The following is a 20,979-nucleotide window of genomic DNA, read 5'->3' on the forward strand; positions in this document are numbered from 1 at the left end:
CCCCAAATCAGATGAATGGCTCTCAAGATATGTGAACCACAGACAGACACATACAGATGCTATGTAGTTGTCTGTCATCCTCTCCTTGGAGTCCTGGAGGAACATTGTTTGGTTTCATTGTGTTACTGTTTCATATATATGATTGACATGACAATAAAAGACACTTGGCAGAGATTCCTTGTTATATTAGCTGTAGTGTTTATGTTCAGTAAAGAATCTGAGTATTTCTTCCACCATTGTTTAATAGACCTGTTTAACTGCAGTGTGAACCGATTAGCAGCGTAATGGATGCTAGGTGGGTAGCTACATGCTAGGGTTAACGTTGATGTCTTATGTTCAATGTTAATGAGAATAAAAATAGGCTATGTTACATTTATATTTAGCAGACGCTCTTAACCAGAGCGACTTACAGAAAGTACAGGGACATTCCCCGAGGCAAGTAGGGTGAAGTCCCTTGCCCTAGGATACAACGTCATTAGCACGGCCAGGAATCCAACCGGCAACCTTCTGATTAATAGCTGATTAATAATCGATTTGGAATGTGAGGCGACGTTCACCATTGTTAATGTTTTTCTTGGTGTTAATGTTGCTGGGAAAGATGAGACGTATCCAGTGATGTATGACCTGGCTCTGTGGAGGCTCTCTAGCCTGTGGAAAAGCCAAGCTGCATGAAGCACACCTGTCCACCAGGTGTTAGCTGTTTATATCCAGTGTGGCCTTCCTGCTCCTTTCTGGGGCGACCGGCCATGTGTTTGCTTGTGGTGAGAATGATCAAGGGAGGAGGGGGAGGGGGAGAGGGGGGACCCATGTGTGGCAGCATCTCCACAGCAGATCGAGCTGCACCGCGTGCCTCCACTGCTGAGGGACGCCAGACTGGCCGTGTCCTCACCTGTGCTGTGCTGCAGTCACAGACTGGCCGTGTCCTCACCTGTGCTGTGCTGCAGTCACAGACTGGCCGTGTCCTCACCTGTGCTGTGCTGCAGTCACAGACTGGCCGTGTCCTCACCTGTGCTGTGCTGCAGTCACAGACTGGCCGTGTCCTCACCTGTGCTGTGCTGCAGTCACAGACTGGCCGTGTCCTCACCTGTGCTGTGCTGCAGTCACAGACTGGCCGTGTCCTCACCTGTGCTGTGCTGCAGTCACAGACTGGCCGTGTCCTCACCTGTGCTGTGCTGCAGTCACAGACTGGCCGTGTCCTCACCTGTGCTGTGCTGCAGTCACAAAACCACATTGTGAACACCATGAGGGAAATAGTGACAGAATTCAGACGAGTTAATGATGGTCTGAACTTATGTGACGCAATAAAATAACTCAAAAAGTAAATCCATCTTGTCTGGCTTTTCCCCATGCTGTGTTTGACCTCTGACTGAAGCTGTAAGGCTGCTGCATTGGGCCTCATGTTCGGGGGCCCCGGGTCAGATTCCTCCATCTCTGCTTCGGCCTGTGGTGGAGGGAGGCACACCACGTGCACGCGTGCACGCTGCACACCGGCACACGGCACGCCGGCACACTGCACCCCGGCACACTGCACCCCGGCACACTGCACCCCGGCACACTGCACGTCGGCACACTGCAATGTCGGCACACTGCATGTCGGCACACTGCAATATCGGCACACTGCACACTGCACGCCGGCACACTGCACCCCGGCAGACTGCATCCCGGCACACTGCATGTCGGCACACTGCAATATCGGCACACTGCACACTGCACCCCGGCACACTGCATCCCGGCACACTGCACCCCGGCACACTGCACGCCGGCACACTGCACCCCGGCACACTGCACCCCGGCACACTGCATCCCGGCACACTGCACCACGGCACACTGCACCCCGGCACACTGCATCCCGGCACACTGCATCCCGGCACACTGCACCACGGCACACTGCACCCCGGCACACTGCATCCCGGCACACTGCATCCCGGCACACTGCATGCAGCACAATGCCACACCCCTTCTGTGGACTGGAAAGCAGCATGCCACCAGTTGTATCCAGGCAGCACCAACAGCCTTTCAGCTGCCCTCTGGTCCGCTCCACCACTGACCCAGCCCCACTATGTACAGCATTGTAGCGCCGCTCTTGCTCATTCTGGGGGTTTGTCAGCGGGTGAGGAGCCAAGTTTGCATTGGGTAACCATGGTCACCTACGGGTGTACACTAACCACATACTCAGATGCCAATACAAGATCATTGCCTTATTTGACCGTAGCCTAATGATCCTAAATGACACATATGAGCACTAAGCCAGCCATCCTGCACAGCACCTGTGTGAGTCTGTTCCCCACACTGCTGTTTCACAGGAGAAATGAATCCTGAGTAGAGCCAGGACACCGTGCCACAACATGTGTCAAACACATGAGTGCATCCCAGATCACAGCACATGAATAGAGTGGAAGTGTTTTCTGTTCACATGAGCGACTTCATGATCAGATGGGGCCCTCATAGCAACGTGAGTGCAGTCGATGGCTCCCATTACATTAGGAAATCGGCTCATCGCTGTGAACTGCAGTGTAATGTTGGCCTGCTCAGCGCCAGTGAAGGGAAAGTGTCTGTACCGGGGTGACATACGGATGAGAGCGTTCCATCCAGCTGGCATGGTGCGGCTCAGGGTGGTTTGGGAAATGCCTGAGCGCTCAGCCAGCTCTCTCTGGAAAGCCCCCGCTGGGAGGAAGCCCAGTGTGGTTTACACATCATCCACCGGATCAACTGAGCATCATACGGAGTGATTCAGCCCACCTGTTACTGTGTCTCATCCTGTGGAGGTGGACCCTGCCTCAGGCCTCCTGTGGGTCATGGATGAGCCAGAGTCAGGCTCACTGAGACAAGGGCATTTTCCCATGACTGTCTTGGAGCTGCACAGCACAGCCAGTATATATCATCTGTGGTAAAGAATCTGTGCTGCGTGCAATATTAACCATATACAGAGAGTGACATGCATTTCCTTAGTGATTTTGTTGTTCGTTTGATACCCTCAAGTTTAACAGGAGTTATTAAGTGGTGGCGTATTAAACAGTTAAAAGCATTTCCAGTTTGGGTTTGGCATTTTGATGTGAATCATCCACATCAATTATCAAACTTTTATTAGCGGAGGTAATTATGTTTTTTGAATCGTCAACGTCATAGACGTATGACAGTAACTGTAGTGAAAACTTTATTTTGTAATATTTGGTGAATTTCGGCAATTTTCAGTTAGAATTCACCACATTACAGAGCCAGACAAGACTTTGCGGACGGGCCGCACATTCTCACGTCAAGTTCATTTTTTAAACATCACACGGTGTGCGTGAAACCAGCGTACACAACGTTTATACATGAGAAGAGACCTGCCATCAGCAGCCCTGGTCTCTACAGCAGGAAGTGACCTGCCATCACACAGCAGCCCTGGTCTCTACAGCAGGAAGTGACCTGCCATCAGACAGCAGCCCTGGTCTCTACAGCAGGAAGAGACCTGCCATCAGACAGCAGCCCTGGTCTCTACAGCAGGAAGTGACCTGCCATCAGACAGCAGCTCTGGTCTCTACAGCAGGAAGAGACCTGCCATCAGACAGCAGCCCTGGTCTCTACAGCAGGAAGTGACCTGCCATCAGACAGCAGCACCATGGACAGCACCCCTGCTGCACTCCTCTCCAAGCTCTCCCAGCTCGTTCCCTGATTAGCACCACTGAGCTCCCCAGCTGGGGCCACTTGGGACCAGGGCCACTGGAGAGAAGTCCAGAGACACAGCCACAGGAGAGGAGGGGAGACATGTCTGACAACTGGAGAGAAGTGCTGTGATTGGCTACCAGGACTGGGGTGCAGATACCTGACTGAGAGTGGCGATGCTGCCCACCTCCTTAAACTGAGGGAGTCCCTGAGTGACAACACCACCCTCCACGCTCTTAGAGTCATCAGATAGACACAACACAGTGCAGGAGCCTGGAGGAGTTCCTGAGTGCTGGAGTCAGACCCCCCTTCCCAACACCCCTCTTTATCACTTACAGTGAGTTAGACCCCCCCCCCCCTACCAACACCCCTCATTATCACTCACAGTGAGTTAGACCCCCCCCCCTACCAACACCCCTCTTTATCACTCACAGTGAGTTAGACCCCCCCCCTCTTTATCACAAACATTGGCATGTTAATAAAACATAAACAAAACAATGTATCCAACATATTCTAAAGTTCAAGAGCACAAACACTCATGTTGTACCTGAAAAGGGGAGATATCAATAAAGATGCTTGGACACGCTGCATTTCTTCTGGCAGCTTCATTGAGAATGAGGCATCCTGGCCGAAAGCTCCCCCTACCGGCCTCTGCAGGCATGACTAAACAATCACAGCTCTCAAAAGGCTCAACAACTCGATCATAGATTAACACTGTATATAAATGAATTTCCATTTTATGCCCCTTTGACTGTTTTGTAATACCTATGGAACTTATTGATTCCAAAATAGCTTCCAAAATAAAATAAATCAACCACAAAATCAATCTATCACACCAACAGTCTTTTGTCACATTTAATTTGTTAAAAACTATGTTTGATTCCCCATGATGGATGACAGTTTAGTTAGCAGTAAAATCTTGATGATAAATTACATGTACATTTAGTTTTTGAGAATTTCTTGGAATAGCGATTATTGTGACATGCATATTTTTGAATAGCAATAATAATTCAAAAGATCTTGGTAAATATTGTGATTTTTAACATTAACTTTTTAAAGATTGACCTATTAGGGAGCTAAAATGTTGTATTTATTTATTTGTATCCATGACAATCCCAAGAAGATCAAACACGTTTGATGGAATTCCAAACCATTGTCACAATGAATGAATCACAGTGTCGAACATTCCATTCTAAAGTTACCATGAATATGATGTACCAAACACAGCAGAAATCATCGACACAAGACAAGCACTGCCTCTTTACAATTACAATTACACAAAAAACGAAAGACAGACCAACAAATTCCTCATTCACTGCGAGGTAAGTTAACGCCTAAGAAGGTTATTGCCTACAGTATGTACAAAACAATGTACTATGTTCAAACTGTATAGGCCTATTCATGACTTTTGGTGTCTCAACAGGAGACCAGTCTCATGTAGTGTGTTTTTTTGTCCTCAAAAACAATATTTCAACACATAATTAGATATAAAAACATAACATTACCAAACCTGCATGCCAATGTTACTCCCTGTAGTCTTGATACACATGTTTCTCTCCACACGGACCTGCAGCCATGAATTGGGAACTTCCCACCATTGATCCACATGCTCCTGTGAAGTTCACTGAGCTGTATAACTTTTTGACACCACCAGAATGTCTGGATGAGGTAAGATTGTGGTGATAAACCAGAACCAAATGCAACAGTATCACTGTGCTTCACGACAGTGGCATTATATATGATGACTGGCATAGACATTGACACAACTGTCTCCCAGAGAACAACCATGAGGCAGTTCATGTCCTTACTGGAGCAAGGAGCGGTTCCATCCTCTGTTACTCTGAAGGACATCACCAAGTGGCTCTTTGGGGAAGAATGTTTCATCAGCAAGTGAGACAGGCTTAGTCTTTCTCTCGGGAGTTACAAAATACATGTCTGTGCACATATGTGTATATGTGATTGCTGTGTGTGAATGTGTGTGTATGAGAGAGATAGAGATAGAGAGAGAGAGAGAGAGAGAGAGGGAGGGAGAGAGAGAAAGAACAATTGTCATTCAAAAAGTGATGGTTTGCTCTTTATTTCTTCTATTTTGAAGGTGTCGGGCCTGCAATCAAGACTTGCGACAGCTGACTGCCATAAGGGTAAGAGCTTCATAGTGGACCTTGTTCACAGTACAAACTCCCAGAGAACCAAAGACTCGTATTACGGTCTCTATATTGAAGACAGTAACAGTGCAAGTTACATTAATTTATTCAAGGTGTTAGTGTGTGATTGCACAGAATTGATCTTTTGATGGTGTTTCTGTACTCAGGTCTGGTATATGAAGAGACGCGACCAGCTTCTGAAGATCCAGCTGGAGATTCTTAGAGAGACCGAGAAGGAGTGTCGTCTCTCTGGGCTGTTTGGCAGAAAGGTTTGGACAACAACCTGGTGTAGAGAAACAGTACTTCACATTCTGGAACAAAGGATTTCCTTTATTTCCCTGACTGACAACTTTATCTCTCTCTCTCTCTCTCTCTCTCTCTCTCTCTCTCTCTCTCTCTCTCTCTCTCTCTCTCTCCTCGCGCTGTCTCTCTCTTTCTCTCTTTCTCTCTCTCTATCTCTCTCTTTCTCTTTCTCTCTGTCTCTGTCTCTCTCTGACTCTCTTCTATTTTTCACTGGTGAAGGTCACCATGGAGGGACTTCGTCGGAGCATGAAGATGTTCAGACCGTCTGTAGAGACAGAGGTCCGACATCTGCTCTCTGGCCTTCCTCACAGCCTGATGCCCTCTCACTCCACCGCTGAGGTCCCCGGAGCTCCCAGTCTCCTGCAGGAAACTGGAGAGCTCACCCTCAGGCTGGTCACCATCACCTTCCGCCACCTGCTGGGTGGAGGTACACAGGGAGGAACCACCTGGACCTCCGTAGACGGGCTGAGGGCCAAGGCCGCCATGGAGGAGATCCGGTGGCTGCTGAAGGACACCGTCACCTCTGTCCTGGCTCCGTACGGGGACGTCCCGGTGCACAAGATTGTGTTCATCACCTCAGCTCTAACCCGGGATGTGGTGAAGGCTGTCTTTGACAGGTTTGAGGTGGAGTCTACCACTTTCTGCCTGCTGAATGACAGCTACAACCTGCATGCTCTGGAGGCAACCAGGAAGGTGGTCGATGAGTTGGCAAGGGGGAACAAGGTCATTGTGTTTTCAGTCTGCAGCTTATAGATGTCAAAATCACTCACATTTCACGTTTCTCTCACAACAGCTCCAGAACATATGGGCATAAACTAGCTCTTAAACTAAGTCTCACTGTTTGAACTGTCTATCAACAGGGTCATAACAAGCCAGGTGCTGAGAGCTCTTTCAGCCTCAAGGAGAGCATCACCGTGGCCACTGATCCCCAGGCAGAAAAGGTGAAGAAAGCAGATTGATTCATAGTTGGCTTTGGGTTCAGTGTAATCGTGACCAAATGGGAGATTGTTTTCAATGGCAACTGAACCTTAATTCTCCCTCCAGTCTTGGTCTGCCTCAATGGAGAAAGGCCTCACCATCAAGGCCATCATCCAGGACCAGAAGGACATCAAGGCCCTGGCCAGTGCTGGAGGTGACATGAAGACCAGTCAGACCAGACATCTGACTGCATCTCAGCTGTCCATAGCTTCTCTGGCTGAGTCTGGCCTCAAACTCACCCTAAGGGAGGCTGAGGCTCATGCTGCTGAGGGGAAGCTGGAAAGAGGCAAGGCCTCAAAGCTGGCCCTAGAGGCTGGCCTCACCAGCAGCAAGACCCTGGCCCTAGAAGCTGGCCTCACCAGCACCAAGACCCTGGCCCTAGAGGCTGGCCTTACCAGCACAAAGACCCTGGATCTAGAGGTTGGCCTCACAAGCAGCAAGACAGTGGCCCTAGAAGCTGGCCTCACCAGCACCAAGACCCTGGATCTAGAAGCTGGCCTCACCAGAAACAAGACCCTGGATCTAGAGGCTGGCCTCACCAGCACCAAGACCCTGGATATAGAGGCTGGCCTCGCCAGCACCAAGACCCTGGATCTAGAGGATGGCCTCACCAGCACCAAGACCCTTGATCTAGAGGCTGGCCTCACCAGCACCAAGACCCTGGATCTAGAAGCTGGCCTCACCAGAAACAAGACCCTGGATCTAGAGGCTGGCCTCACCAGCACCAAGACCCTGGATCTAGAAGCTGGCCTCACCAGAAACAAGACCCTGGATCTAGAAGCTGGCCTCACAAGCAGCAAGACAGTGGCCCTAGAAACTGGCCTCACCAGCACCAAGACCCTGGATCTAGAGGCTGGTCTCACCAGCACCAAGACCCTGGATCTAGAAGCTGGCCTCACCAGAAACAAGACCCTGGATCTAGAAGCTGGCCTCACCAGCACCAAGACCCTGGATCTAGAGGCTAGCCTCACCAGAAACAAGACCCTGGATCTAGAGGCTGGCCTCACCAGCACCAAGACCCTGGATCTAGAGGCTGGCCTCACAAGCACCAAGACCCTTGATCTAGAGTCTGGCCTCACCAGCACCAAGACCTTGACCTTAGACGCTGGCCTTATCAGCACCAAAACCCTGGGTCTAGAGGCTGGCCTCATGAGCACCAAGACCCTGGATCTAGATGCTGGCCTCACCAGCACCAAGACCCTGGATCTAGAGGCTGGCCTCAACAGCACCAAAACCCTGGCCATAGAAGCTGGCCTCACCAGCACCAAGACCGTGGCCCTAGAAGCTGGCCTCACCAGCACCAAAACCCTGGATCTAGAGGCTGGCCTCACCAGCACCAAGACCTTGGATCTAGAGGCTGGCCTCACCAGCACCACAACCCTGGATCTAGAGGCTGGCCTCACCAGAAACAAGACCCTGGATCTAGAAGCTGGCCTCACCAGAAACAAGACCCTGGATCTAGAAGCTGGCCTCACCAGCACCAAGACCCTGGATGGAGCTTCTGCCAAGATGCTGTTGCTTCTAGAAGATGAGCCATTGCTGAGCATCCATGGTGTCTTCCCTCAGGAGGCTCCAAGACTCCTCATGGTGTGAACATGACATCATTCTTTTGTTGACACGTTTCATCAGACTGAATATTACCATTGTACATGTGGTATGAACATACTTCAGTTTGGAAGTTGATGCCATTGCTCTACAGTATAGTTGATGGTCTTACATGCTTAGTATTGTCTGTTCACAGACCAGTGAGGTCCCAGCTGACGTGGAACAGGAGAGCTGCATTGGTGAGTACCTTCTCAGCTACCAGGAAGCTACATGCACACGTTCTACTACATACACACTTCTCAGATATACCAGGAAGCTGTGTGGAGAACATGCAGATACAGTGTTAATGCAGGTTTTCTTCCTCAGTGGGCGGACAACAGGAGAAGGATGGAGGGGAGGAGATAAGGGGGGGGATAAGAGGATTCCTCCGTCGAATGAGGAAGCTCTTTACCTGCTGCTCTGCCTCCTCAGAAGAGGAGGACTAGAGAGGCTCCCCAACAGTGAGAGGGACCCGAGGACCAGGCAATATCATCAATATGGACCCCTTGGACAGAACCTGTGTTCATCACAGAGCCTGAGCACAAAATAAAATATCATTTGAAGCCATGTCTTTTTTTGTGGTTGTCTTTTTATTTATGGGGATTTACTGAAAATAGCGTGTTTGTCAGTGTTCATTATTTTGATTTACAAATATACATACATATATATACATAAAAATGAAAAGATATAGTCTCTGCTACACTAGGGTCCAAATAATTGAAGTACAGCATTCAACAGCATTTTGAACATTAAAGTTAAAATGTGGCATCATTTCAATGTAAAAGTTTTGTAACACGGCGCACAATGCAGCAGAGGGATTAGACCAGAATCCCTCTTAGACTCTCCATGTGGTTCAATTCTTCAATGAAAAAGACACACAAACCCAAGCACCTTAGAACCCTGCAGAGCATTCCATAAGAGAGCCAGAGGCAGGAGACAGAGAAACAGCATGAAGGAGGCTTGAGACAGATCAGAGGTAACAGAACAGAACATGAGGTCTACTGCAGGTTTTAGGTAAAGTAGATCTTGTATGTGAACACCAGGGTGCATGTGTTGAAAGAAAGATCGGGTGATATTAAGACCCGCTTCCATGATAGGTTTGTTGTTTTGTGGACATTGTGGATGTCAGCTAGTGGTCACAGCCAAACAGCTCCAGGGAGACCTTGTGCTGTTCCAGAAGGGCCCGGGCCATGAGCATGGTCACTGGTGTGGGGAGGGGGAGAGCGCTGTTGTGCTGTAGCAGATTAGAGCTGCCAAAATGAAGTGTCAACTTGACACTTAACAGCGAGCCATTTCAACCTTGATATATTCATATGTGAAATAAATATGTGATATATTCCTTGATATATTCATATGTGAAAAGGTTATGGCATTGTATGACATGGTTCAAAAAGTGTTGCAATCTAGATAGACTTTACAGTCTATAAAAAACACAATTAAGAACCTACAATTAGCAGTCACAGCGTTTGACAATGGTGATTCAATCTGCTCCCTGATGGCTTGTGCATTAGCTGTGTGTGTGTGGTCTGCCCCTAAGTGGATTGCCTGTGGAACTGCAGGTGACCGTGCTGACTCCATTAAAGCTGGTACAGAACATAGTTGTGCTGCTGTCAGGAACATGCTAGGTAGCAGTACAAGTCACTGGAGGGGCTAATGCTTCAGAGGCGATCCTGAGGTTTTCAACTGTAAAATGAAGGCAGTCTGCATTGACACTCAGCACACAGAAGTAAGCCATGTAACCATACGTTTTATTCAATCATCTTGAGGCAACAATAGTTGATTGAACACCGGTTGACCATTAGAATAGAATAGACTATTTGTCATAGTGCATTAGATACTCTACAACATTTGCTTGCGCAACCACAAAAAAAAAAAAAGTAAATAACAATGCTTACATCCACCCTTCAACAACACTACAGCACATTTAAGCATGCTTGCAACCCCACGCACTCACACAGTTGTATGAAAAAGTTTGTGCACCCCTGATAATCTCCATTACTTTGGGGATCTCTGTCATTATACACACACACACACACACACACACACACACACACACACACACACACACACACACACACACACACACACACACACACACACACACACACACACACACACACACACACACACACACACACACACACACACACACACACACACACACACACACACACACACACACACACACACACACACACACACACACACACACACACACACACACACACACACACACACACACACACACACACACACACACACACACACACACACACACACACACACACACACACACACACACACACACACACACACACACACACACACACACACAGAAATAAGGTTTATTTGATAAACAGAAAATATGTCATACGCATCATAAGAGAATTAAACAGTGCATAAATTTGGGCACCCCAACGGAAATCACATTAATACTTACTAGAGCCTCCTTTTGCAAAAATAACAGCCTCTAGACCAGGGGAAGGCAACCCCGGTCCTAGAGAGCCGCTGTCCTGCGTGTTTTAGATGTTTCCCTGCACCAGCACACCTGATTCAAATGAATGTTCATTACCCGGCTTCCACAGAGCTTGATAACGACCCATTCATTTGAATCAGGTGTGCTGGAGTAGGGAACATCTAAAACGTGCAGGACAGGGGGTCCCTGAGGACCAGGGTTGAAGACCTCTGATCTAAAACATGCAGGACAGCAGCTCTCTAGGACCAGGGTTGCCTACCCCTGCTCTAGACGCTTCTTATATCCTCTGATGAGTGTCTTGACTGAGGTAATTTGGACCATTCTTCCTTACAATACATCTCCAGTTCAGTAAGTTTTAATGGGTACCAAGCGTGGACAGCCCACTTAGTCACCCCATAGATTTTCAATTATATTTAAGTCTGGGGACTGGGATGGCTATTCCAGAACATTGTAGTTGTTCCTCTGCATAAATTCCTTAGTGGATTTGGAGCAATGTTTCGGGTCGTTGTCCTGCTGGAACACCCAACTCCGCCGTAACTTCAGCTTTGTTACAGATTCTTGAACATCATTGTCCAGAATTAGCTGGTACTGAGTTGAATCCATGAGACCTTTATTAACCTTAACTAGATTCCCAGTTCCTGCACTAGCCACACAGCCCTACAGCATGATGGACCCCCCACCACATTTTACTGTGGGCAGCAAGTGTTTTTCTAGGAAGGCTGTGTTCTTTCGCCTCCATGCGTAACGCCTCATTGTGACCAAATAGCTCTCTGTCTCATCAGTCTACAGCACTTTGTTCCAAAATGAGCCCGGCTTGTTCAAATGTAGTCTGGCAAACCTCAAGAGAGCCCGTTTGTGGCGCGTGTGCAGAAAAGGCTTCTTCTGCATCACTCTCCCATACAGCTGTTCTCTGTGCGCTGAACGGTCGAGCACTGCACAGTGACACCATCTGCAGCAAGATGACCTTGCAGGTCTTTGGAGGTGGTCTGAGGGTTGTCCTTGACCATTCTTCACCTTTGCCTCTTGTTTTTTCTTGGCCTGCCACTTCTAGCCTTAACAAGAACTGTGCCTGTTGCCTTCCATTTCTTAATGACATTCCTCACAGTGGAAACAGAGCTGAAACCTCCGGGATAACTTTTTCTAGCCTTCCCCTAAACCATACTGCTGAACAATCTTTGTCTTAGATCTTTCGATAGCTGTTTTGAAGCCCCTATTTTGCCACTGTTCAGAGGAGAATTCAAGAGAAGCACAACTTGCAATTGGCCAACTTAAATACCCTTTCTAATGATTGAATGCACCTTTCTATGTAATTGAAGGCTTAACAAGTTAATCAGACTAATTATGTGTTGCAGTTAATCAGCATTTAGTAGGCAGAGGTATTCAAATCAAATAAATGATTAGGGTGTCCAAACTTTTGCACAGCCTATTTTTCACATTTGATTTAATTTCACACAACTAAATACTGCTACACCAAATATCCTTTTCTGTAAAACACCCCAGCATTCAGTGTTAACTAGAAAAAGAATATTACAATATTATATTTATCTTTTTTGGTGAAGACAGTAAATTATCATGCAGCCTCAGAGGGGTGCCTAACTTTTGCATAACACTGTAAATATATGAAAAACATGAATAGTTTTGTTGGGTGGGGGGTAGGAGGGCTGTGTGGGTGTGTAGTTCTGTGATGGCCCTGGGGATGAAGCTGTCCTGCAGTCTGAATGTGGGCTGTGGTGGCCCGCTAGCGCCTCCCAGAGGGCAGCAGGGAGAAGAGATCTGCAGGGTGAGTCTCATCCTTCCAAATGCCCCCTGGCCGGCCGAGGCAGCGTGTCCTCAGGATGTCGTCCAGGGGAGGCAGTGGAAGTCTGATTCTTCTCTCAGCAGACCTTCTGACCCCACTGAGGGATTTCCTGTCCTTGTCTGTGCAGTTGACGTACCATGCAGTGATACAGTCTGTGATGACGCTTTCAATGCCACAGTGGTAAAAAGACTGAAGCAGCTCTGGAGACAGCTCTGTTTCTCTTCAGTGTTCACAGGAAGTAGAGCCGCTGCTGTGCTTTCTGGACTGTGTTCATCTTCCATTTCTGGTCCTCTGAGAGCATAACCCCCAGGAACTGGAAGCAGGAGGTCCTCTCCACTTCCTCACCATTGATGATGAGGGGTCGAGGGTTTGCCTTTTGCCGTCTGAAGTCCACACCAGTAGAGGTCCACAGCAGTGTGGGATGAACAGAGACGTGGATCAGACGGCAGAATAATATGTTTTTTTGTTGATCACTTTGGTACTACAGTATTATTACAAGTACCATATTTCTTCAATTAAACGCTGCCATCGCTTAACTGCTGCTCCCAAAAAATCAGAAAACGGTTATTTAATCGGTTAAATTAAAACAGTTTTTATTACACAAGTAAATCTCAAGTGTAGAATATAGTGAGGTAACTGACTTTGCCACTCGCCTTGGGGGTCCCAATGAGTTCACATGTTCAATTGACACACCAAATGACAGTATCTTTTCACCACACCTGTGGTGTGACACACATCAGAATGTCATGAAGCAACTGTCTTTCACAAGGCAATAATCAGCATCCCTTTGAAATGCTTCTCTTCTGATTGGTGTCAATACATTTGACCAACACTTGTAGTTTCTGAGAGCTGCATGCCAGTCTAATCATTTTCAGCATGTTCAGCAGGGATATACTGGATGTGTGTGTGTGTGCATGTTGGTATTTGTTTGTTTCTGTGTGTGTATTTCAGTCAAGCCACTCACATATTAGATTTGAGCATTTCTTGATAACCATAGACATGGAAATAGGTTTGACTTTAGCAGAGTGGATGTATATAGGGCAGGGGTTCCCAATCCTGGTCCTCGGGCCTCCCTGCCCTGCATGTTTTAGATGTTTCCCTGCTCCAACACACCTGATTCCAATGAATGGGTCGTTATCTAGTTATGCAGAAACCTGCTAATGACCATTCATTTGAATCAGGTGTGTTGGAACAAGGAAGCATCTTATGCTGGTGAAACACTAACTACAGGATAATTGGGCCGATTTCGCCCCTTCCGACAATCCTAGGTAACATCACGATTATCTTGATGGTTCTACAGATTATTTTATCAGATGTTCCCTTGGTGTGAAGTGAATCCTAAATATTCAACAATATGTGTGGGGGGAACCCCGAGGACAAACGCCGAGTTTATCATGTGAAACGAAACATATCCAATCAGAAAGCAAGCTGAGAGAAGTAGGTGGTATTGCATTTATGGTTAGGTTCCCGTGTCTTCCGGTCGTTATTCTATTAACTCCAATCCAGTCAACATTTACAAAACTATCTCCCCCAATAATTTTTGTTCGATTCTCGAACCTGGCTCATACTACTAGCTTTTTCATAGAATAATTTTTCCTGATTTTTGCTAAGATTGAAACCAATTCGAAATGGGTAAAGCAGCCCATTTATTTGCTTACTTCAAGAAAAGTTGCCTGGAAACGTGCTCGCGGATACGAACAATGAACGAGCACAAAAGGGAACATCAGCAAATCGCTGATTTACCTGAGCTGAATGAGGACAAGGAGAAAGGGCTTGATAATCTACAGTTGCCTGCTTTTCTTGTAGCACGTTTTACAAATGGTTGCACACATACACGACGGTTGTTTGTAGAGTTTATGCCCGTTATTTTAAAGCAGATTTAACCATTTCGTAATGAACGCTATGCTCACGGCATGACAAACGTAATTATAGCATAATAAAACCATGAAATATCATGGCATGTTGCGGTGTCATTATTGATTGTTGACATGTTATTCTGGAGTAAAGACGAATATGAATAAATCATGTCTGATAGCCACAATATGGTCGTTATATTGTTATAACTTTATATCAACACTAACGATGGCATTAACAATAAGGTATAGTAATAGTAAACAACACTCATCATCATTATAATAGTAACATAGGTAGGGTAATAGGCTTAATTTAGCTTGCTTTGCAAAGCTAGAACAACGACGGAGCCAGATATACAAGTTTACAGTTTATTTATCCGACACAATACAGCAGTCAAACTATAAACACGAAGCAAAAAGAACAACGTATAGGCCCTGCACGTATAATAGTGATGTTACGCTCGATACCGTGCTCACGAAGCGGTATCGACCTTTCGAAACCATTTGTACCGATACAAACGTGTCGAGCGTGGCTTCAAATGGGCAAAAACCACGTGATCAGAGTCGAAGTGACGTCCGAAGCATTGCACGTCACACGAGCAGCTGAGACAAACGGCGTTTTATTCAAACACTTACAAGACATCAGACATCGCTAATATTTGTAGGTTATAAAGAGGAGACAGGCCTATTTACGGACACTACATTCATTGACAGAACCAGATACAGATAGATTGCCAGAGCTAGATAAACAGAGATAGATACAGATATGAGATAGTAGGTGTACACAAGCACATAGCCTACATCTTTCTCTAGTTTTACCTGCCTTCAAATGTGGCCATCCCTTTCCCGGTTGCAAAAGCATGTTCCAAAACCTTCACCGCTAGCTTACATTGTCATATAGTAATATATGCTTTTAGCATATACTTCTACTAAAACGGGGTAGGGGATGAGATCTCACTGTATCTGAGTGAGGGGTTGCGCTCTTACCACGAGGCCATGCTCAACTGTGTAGGTAATGTAATAAGAACCTAAAAATAAATTTCATAAACGTAAAGTAGCAAAGACGTTACGTTGTTTATAATACAACAAGATATATGATAACATATTTTTGACAATTGCAAATCGAAACATTTGTCACATAACTTATCAACTTATCAAGTTGTCAATGACGATTATGAGACTGCAGCTCGAGGACTTGACGTCACTTGATTCCTTCCATCGCTCGATACAGTCGCCATACCATAAACTGACCAGCAGATGTCCCTATGGAGAAGATGTATCGAACGCTTCGAAAAAGCGATACTTTTTCGAGACAATTGTGTCAAATAGCTCGTTGCTTCGAAAAGCTTCGTTTCCCCCATCACTAACGTATAATACTACAGTACTAATAGTATTGATCTCCGTAAGGTTCACATGTATCTGCTTCTTGATCGGACTTGTACCACATTTTAACAGTTTTATGCTACGCCTTAGCTCCAGCTCACAAGCTGGCGACTGGTTGTCGCAAAGTATGACGTATACAGCTTGCACGAGTTTCGGAGCTAGGAACAAGCTTCTGCGCAAGACCGGACGAGTCGGTCTGGAAAGAGGCGCGGTCCATTTCAATAGGGTCCAAAGGCAGTGCTCCCTGCTCCAATAGGGTCCAAATGCAGTGCTCCCTCCTCAGGCCAATAGGGTCCAAATGCAGTGCTCCCTCCTCAGGCCCCTCCAAACCGGAACTCTCTCCTCAGGACCCTGAAGCCGGAACTCTCTCCTCAGGCCCCTCTAAACCGGAACTCTCTCCTCAGGCCCCTAGAGCCGGAACTCTCTCCTCAGGCCCCTTGTTTCATGTGTATCCGAGGTATTAGCGCCACCGCTGGTCGGAGGATACTGCAGGCTATTTATATTAATAGGCTACCTTACATTGAACTTCGGTTTTAGCATAAGTCAATAATGTTTAACAAAGCGGAAATTAGCATTGCGGCTAGCGTTACGTATTGCTAACATTACAAACATGATCACTGTTCTAACCCTGGCAAGCATAGAAAATAGGTTTGGCAGTTTAGCGTCATCTAGTGGTCATTATAGAATATCACATGTTTTCCGTTGGTCATTTGCAGCAGCAACAGCTGGCTCGTGTTATTGTTTATTGTTTCCACGGCAACAAGAGCCGGCTCTGAAATAATTCATTTTTTTACGTTGATAATACAAACAACACTACTCTCTTAATCTGAAATCAATATCCATCCTTGTATTTATGTTAAATGTTGCTTCATCAATTACCACTTCAATCATAAAGATGTGTAATAGCACTAAACATATATTCCATATTCCAATAACGTAGGATTACGGCACGGTGTTCATGGGAAACTTAGGCTACTGCAGGGGGATAAATTAACAATAACCATGCCGAGAACATAGTCTTATGTATCGTTGATGAAATGCCTCATTTAGGCTATCACCGGCCAAACTGGCTAGCGAGTTTTTAATAAGAAAATGAAATTCAGCCCGCATTTGGCGGGTGTTAATTTAGAACTCTGTACCTAACGCTAGCCGCAATGCTAATTTCCGCTTTGTTAAACACTATTGACTTATGCTAAAACCGAAGTTCAATGTAAGTTAGCCTATTAATATAAATAGCCTACAGTATCCTCCGACCAGCGGTGGCGCTAATACCTCGGATACACATGAAAAAAGGGGCCTGAGGAGAGAGTTCCGGCTTCAGGGGCCTGAGGAGAGAGTTTCGGTTTAGAGGGGCCTGAGGAGGGAGCACTGCCTTTGGACCCTTCTCGTCCATTTAGCACTCTCGCTTGCCTCACTGCGCCAATGAGCACTTTTCATAGAAATGAATGGGGACGCCATCTTGGAAGACAGAAGTAGCTGTCTCTACTTATATTAACTCTATGACGACATATCACTAAAGCATAAGCCTAAAATGTATGTCAAAAGAAACGTTTTTAATTTCCGGCGCATTCAAACAATCCTCTCAGTGTAGTTTGGTTAGCAACAGCAGCTAGGCTACCTTGCTCATCGTAGCACAATTCAGCTTCTCCACGCAGGGCTCTAGACTGACTGAGACCAAAAAGTCGCATTTAAGGGCATATTTTCAGTTAGCAGATGGTAGCTACTGTTTGAATCGCGATTCCATCTGAAAAATAGGCTACTGCCGGTGGTGCAACGTTGTTAAAATAGCGTGTCTAAAGGGGGTTCAGCTTGTTTCATGAACAAGCCCCATCTGCAATCGACGCAAGCAAGCACACTCTACCCTCTCTAGCTTTCGTTACATTTTGTTTAGCTAAAGGGGAGAGGAGGGGGGGCTCCCTCCACATCCATCACCAGATGCCACTGTAGAGCAGAGTACTGACAGGTTTATCATCATTATTATTTTGTATTATTATTAAGAGGCCCCTGATTACCCGAGGCCCCGGGTTCAGGTAAGCCCGTGCATTAAGGCGCTACTGGAAAGGGCAAACAGCACCGCAAAACGCAGGGGTGCTTATTGCCCCGCTCTGACGACATCTGCGGTCTAATTCGGATACTAGACTAAGACTAGACTCATTGAATCTCTTGTGTCGTTATTTTGTGTTGGAATTAAAGCCATTTTTAGCCGAACCATGTCGTCCACTTTCTATCAAAAGTAATTGGTTGCTAGATAACACCTGAAACACACCGTGAGAAAACTTGAGAGCTATCTACAATTAGCCTATACCATTTATTTTCATTTACCAAATGAAAAGAGCTAAAATGCCATATAATAAACCGCTACTAACCTCGACCGTTCCCTCATGCCTCGCTATCGCTCAGTCGATACGCATCAATAAACTGTTGTCTGAACAAGCTCGAGCAACACCCGAAATTACAAAGCTAAAACTTACGTGTGCAGGTGCAGCATCTCCCCTCCCTACATGACTCAAGCTCACAGACAAAATAAAAACAATTTCAGACAAACTAAACCAAATTTCAGACCAAATAAAAATGTCTTCAAAGCATTGTTTACTAATGGGGAATGTAGTCAGAGGCTACAAAGGTCTTGCAAATGGCAGTACCCCCAGTATTCTTTGCTGAACCCATAATTGCATATTTCAGTGCCCAACAGGGTTAGGGTCTCAGCTCTAAGATCTACAGGTTGTAGATCTGATATTTTCAGGTGTCCAGAAGAAACAAGAGTACAATGATTTAGAAGAGGAGGTATCTGAAGAAGAACATGGGGAATAATACAACCCGGAGCATGAAGCAATAATACACCTCTACTTTTGTAAAGTTATGACAGGTCTGCTGTAATAAAAAACGAATAGTTGTCCACTGATTAAATGTAGTCTTTCTGCAATGTGAAGAGGTAAAACTTGCATATTCACAAATGCTATGATAAAGTACAGGTTGTTTCTTCATGCAAAAAAGATTAGGAGTTTAAAATTCAATTGAGCTGCTTTATTTTAGGGATTTGGTGAAGGTGGGTCATTTTTGACGCTTAGGACAAGGGGAGTGTACAGAATGTTAAGACAACACGAGGGTTAAGTGTTAACGTGCTTGTTATGTCATTTTTTGATGATGTGAGCGGATGGATTTTCAGCATTTAATGAACTGATGCAAGAGCACAGATTTTGCCTTTTATCCTGTCAAGAGAGAGACAACCTCCTATTTATTCTACATTTAGAATCTATCCTGCTTTGAAATAGTTTTGAGGCCCTTCGCATATAATAGAGGTAAATTGTTTTAACACAGTTGGCATCACTCTTTGAATCTTCTTGATTATAAAATGTCTTATTTAGAAGTAATATATATATATATATATAGCTTTATTGGAAAGATATGGGAGTCATTTTTGTAACTATTCAAAATAGTTTGATATAGCAGAATTGCAGAGCATTTGACAGCACCTTAAGAGGTGGTAAGTTCAAATCCCCCCTCTAAATGGCTTTGGATTGAAGCATCTACTATGCAAGCCCGTCTTCAAATCAAATAAACTAATCCAGGGCTCTCATGTACTTCAACAATTTCTACGCAATACCTTGTATTTCTCACTCATTTCAACAATTTCTAAGGCAACAAATTGTATTTCTCACGCATTTCAACCATTTATCTTGATGAGAAGTAAGGGATAACTTGTCCCTTCAATTACTACATAAAATTAATGGAATAAGTTGCACAGTTATAAGCCAGCCAATTAGAAATAATACCAGCAAACTTTTGATAAAACTTGAGTGCCCTGCAAAGGGTGGAGTAGAGAGTTACCTTATTACATCCAAACAAAGAGGTTCTGCAGTGTTTTTGTCCAAAAACTGTTTTTACTTACTGCCAGGTTATTTTTTGGCTGTTGAGATGGCTCCTGTTGAGAACACAGAACAATGATTACTGTCAGAAAGGCTTCACTTGGTCCAATTCCAATTTGGCTAATGAACAGCGTTGCTGTAATGTCTGTTTTTGTCAATTAGCCTACAAGCCGAGGCTAGACCTATGACTTATGTACTTAACCGTCCGGCAAGTTTTGCTTAGCCATCTCCCTCCCCCTGTTAATTGAGGCAGCCTTGCCCTTTTTGATGATAACTCCAAAGGCTCCCAATGTATCCATAACTCTTCCATAAAATTGGTGTTTAACACATCTCTGTTCCATAGTGTTCTTTGTCTCCACACACACAAGACGGCAGACAGCCATAGACAGTTGAATAAGGAGAAACATTGTATTCTTAGAGGAACGTGACTCAAATATGAAAACTTTTCATGTTTCCATTTCTGTAAGTACCTTCTCTCCCGGATGCAAATTGCACATCTGAAGACGTTTATTTAACCCAAACAAATTGCAACTTTATCTAAGTTTATATTATAGACACACAGCAGGATATGTAATGAGATATAAACTAACTTGGAGGGTAAAATACAGTTTGTATGAAAAGGTTCCAGTGAGGTAGGAGAGAAAAGTGTAAAATGCCCTGTTATCAGGCTATCTGGTAAATAGGAGAATTAACCCCTTTGTTTTACAACCATTCAGTTTCATGACCCTTGACTTGCAAATGTAAATACACAGAATGTGTGTCTATACTCTACAATGGAAAAAGATCAGTGTGCATTGGACTGGTCATCAGTAACATTATTCAGGGGGTTTGTTTAGGACAATTAATTCTTGAAATAGCTTCTGACGTTTCACTATCCAAACAAGTAAATTGTTTTCTATGATACTTGAAGTGTAAGAGGAATTCCATCAAATGTACAAGCCCAACTAAG

At 45.4% G+C, this 20,979-nt stretch overlaps 1 protein-coding gene across 1 annotated transcript; it reads left to right on the plus strand.

The window, feature by feature from the left end:
• The first annotated feature begins 5,840 nt into the window (after positions 1-5,840).
• LOC146219525 (uncharacterized) lies at positions 5,841-9,100 on the plus strand. Its single transcript, XM_084695289.1, has 7 exons — positions 5,841-6,058; positions 6,312-6,815; positions 6,953-7,033; positions 7,137-7,746; positions 7,849-8,657; positions 8,812-8,854; positions 8,982-9,100. The coding sequence occupies exons 1-7, from the start codon at positions 5,966-5,968 to the stop codon at positions 9,098-9,100; spliced, it is 2,259 nt and encodes a 752-aa protein (XP_084551415.1). The 5' UTR covers positions 5,841-5,965.
• Positions 9,101-20,979: the final 11,879 nt, after the last annotated feature.

The sequence above is a fragment of the Hypomesus nipponensis genome, chromosome 28 (assembly GCF_054491055.1).
Source record: "Hypomesus nipponensis isolate SF chromosome 28, ASM5449105v1, whole genome shotgun sequence".
Classification (NCBI taxonomy): Eukaryota; Metazoa; Chordata; class Actinopteri; order Osmeriformes; family Osmeridae; genus Hypomesus; species Hypomesus nipponensis.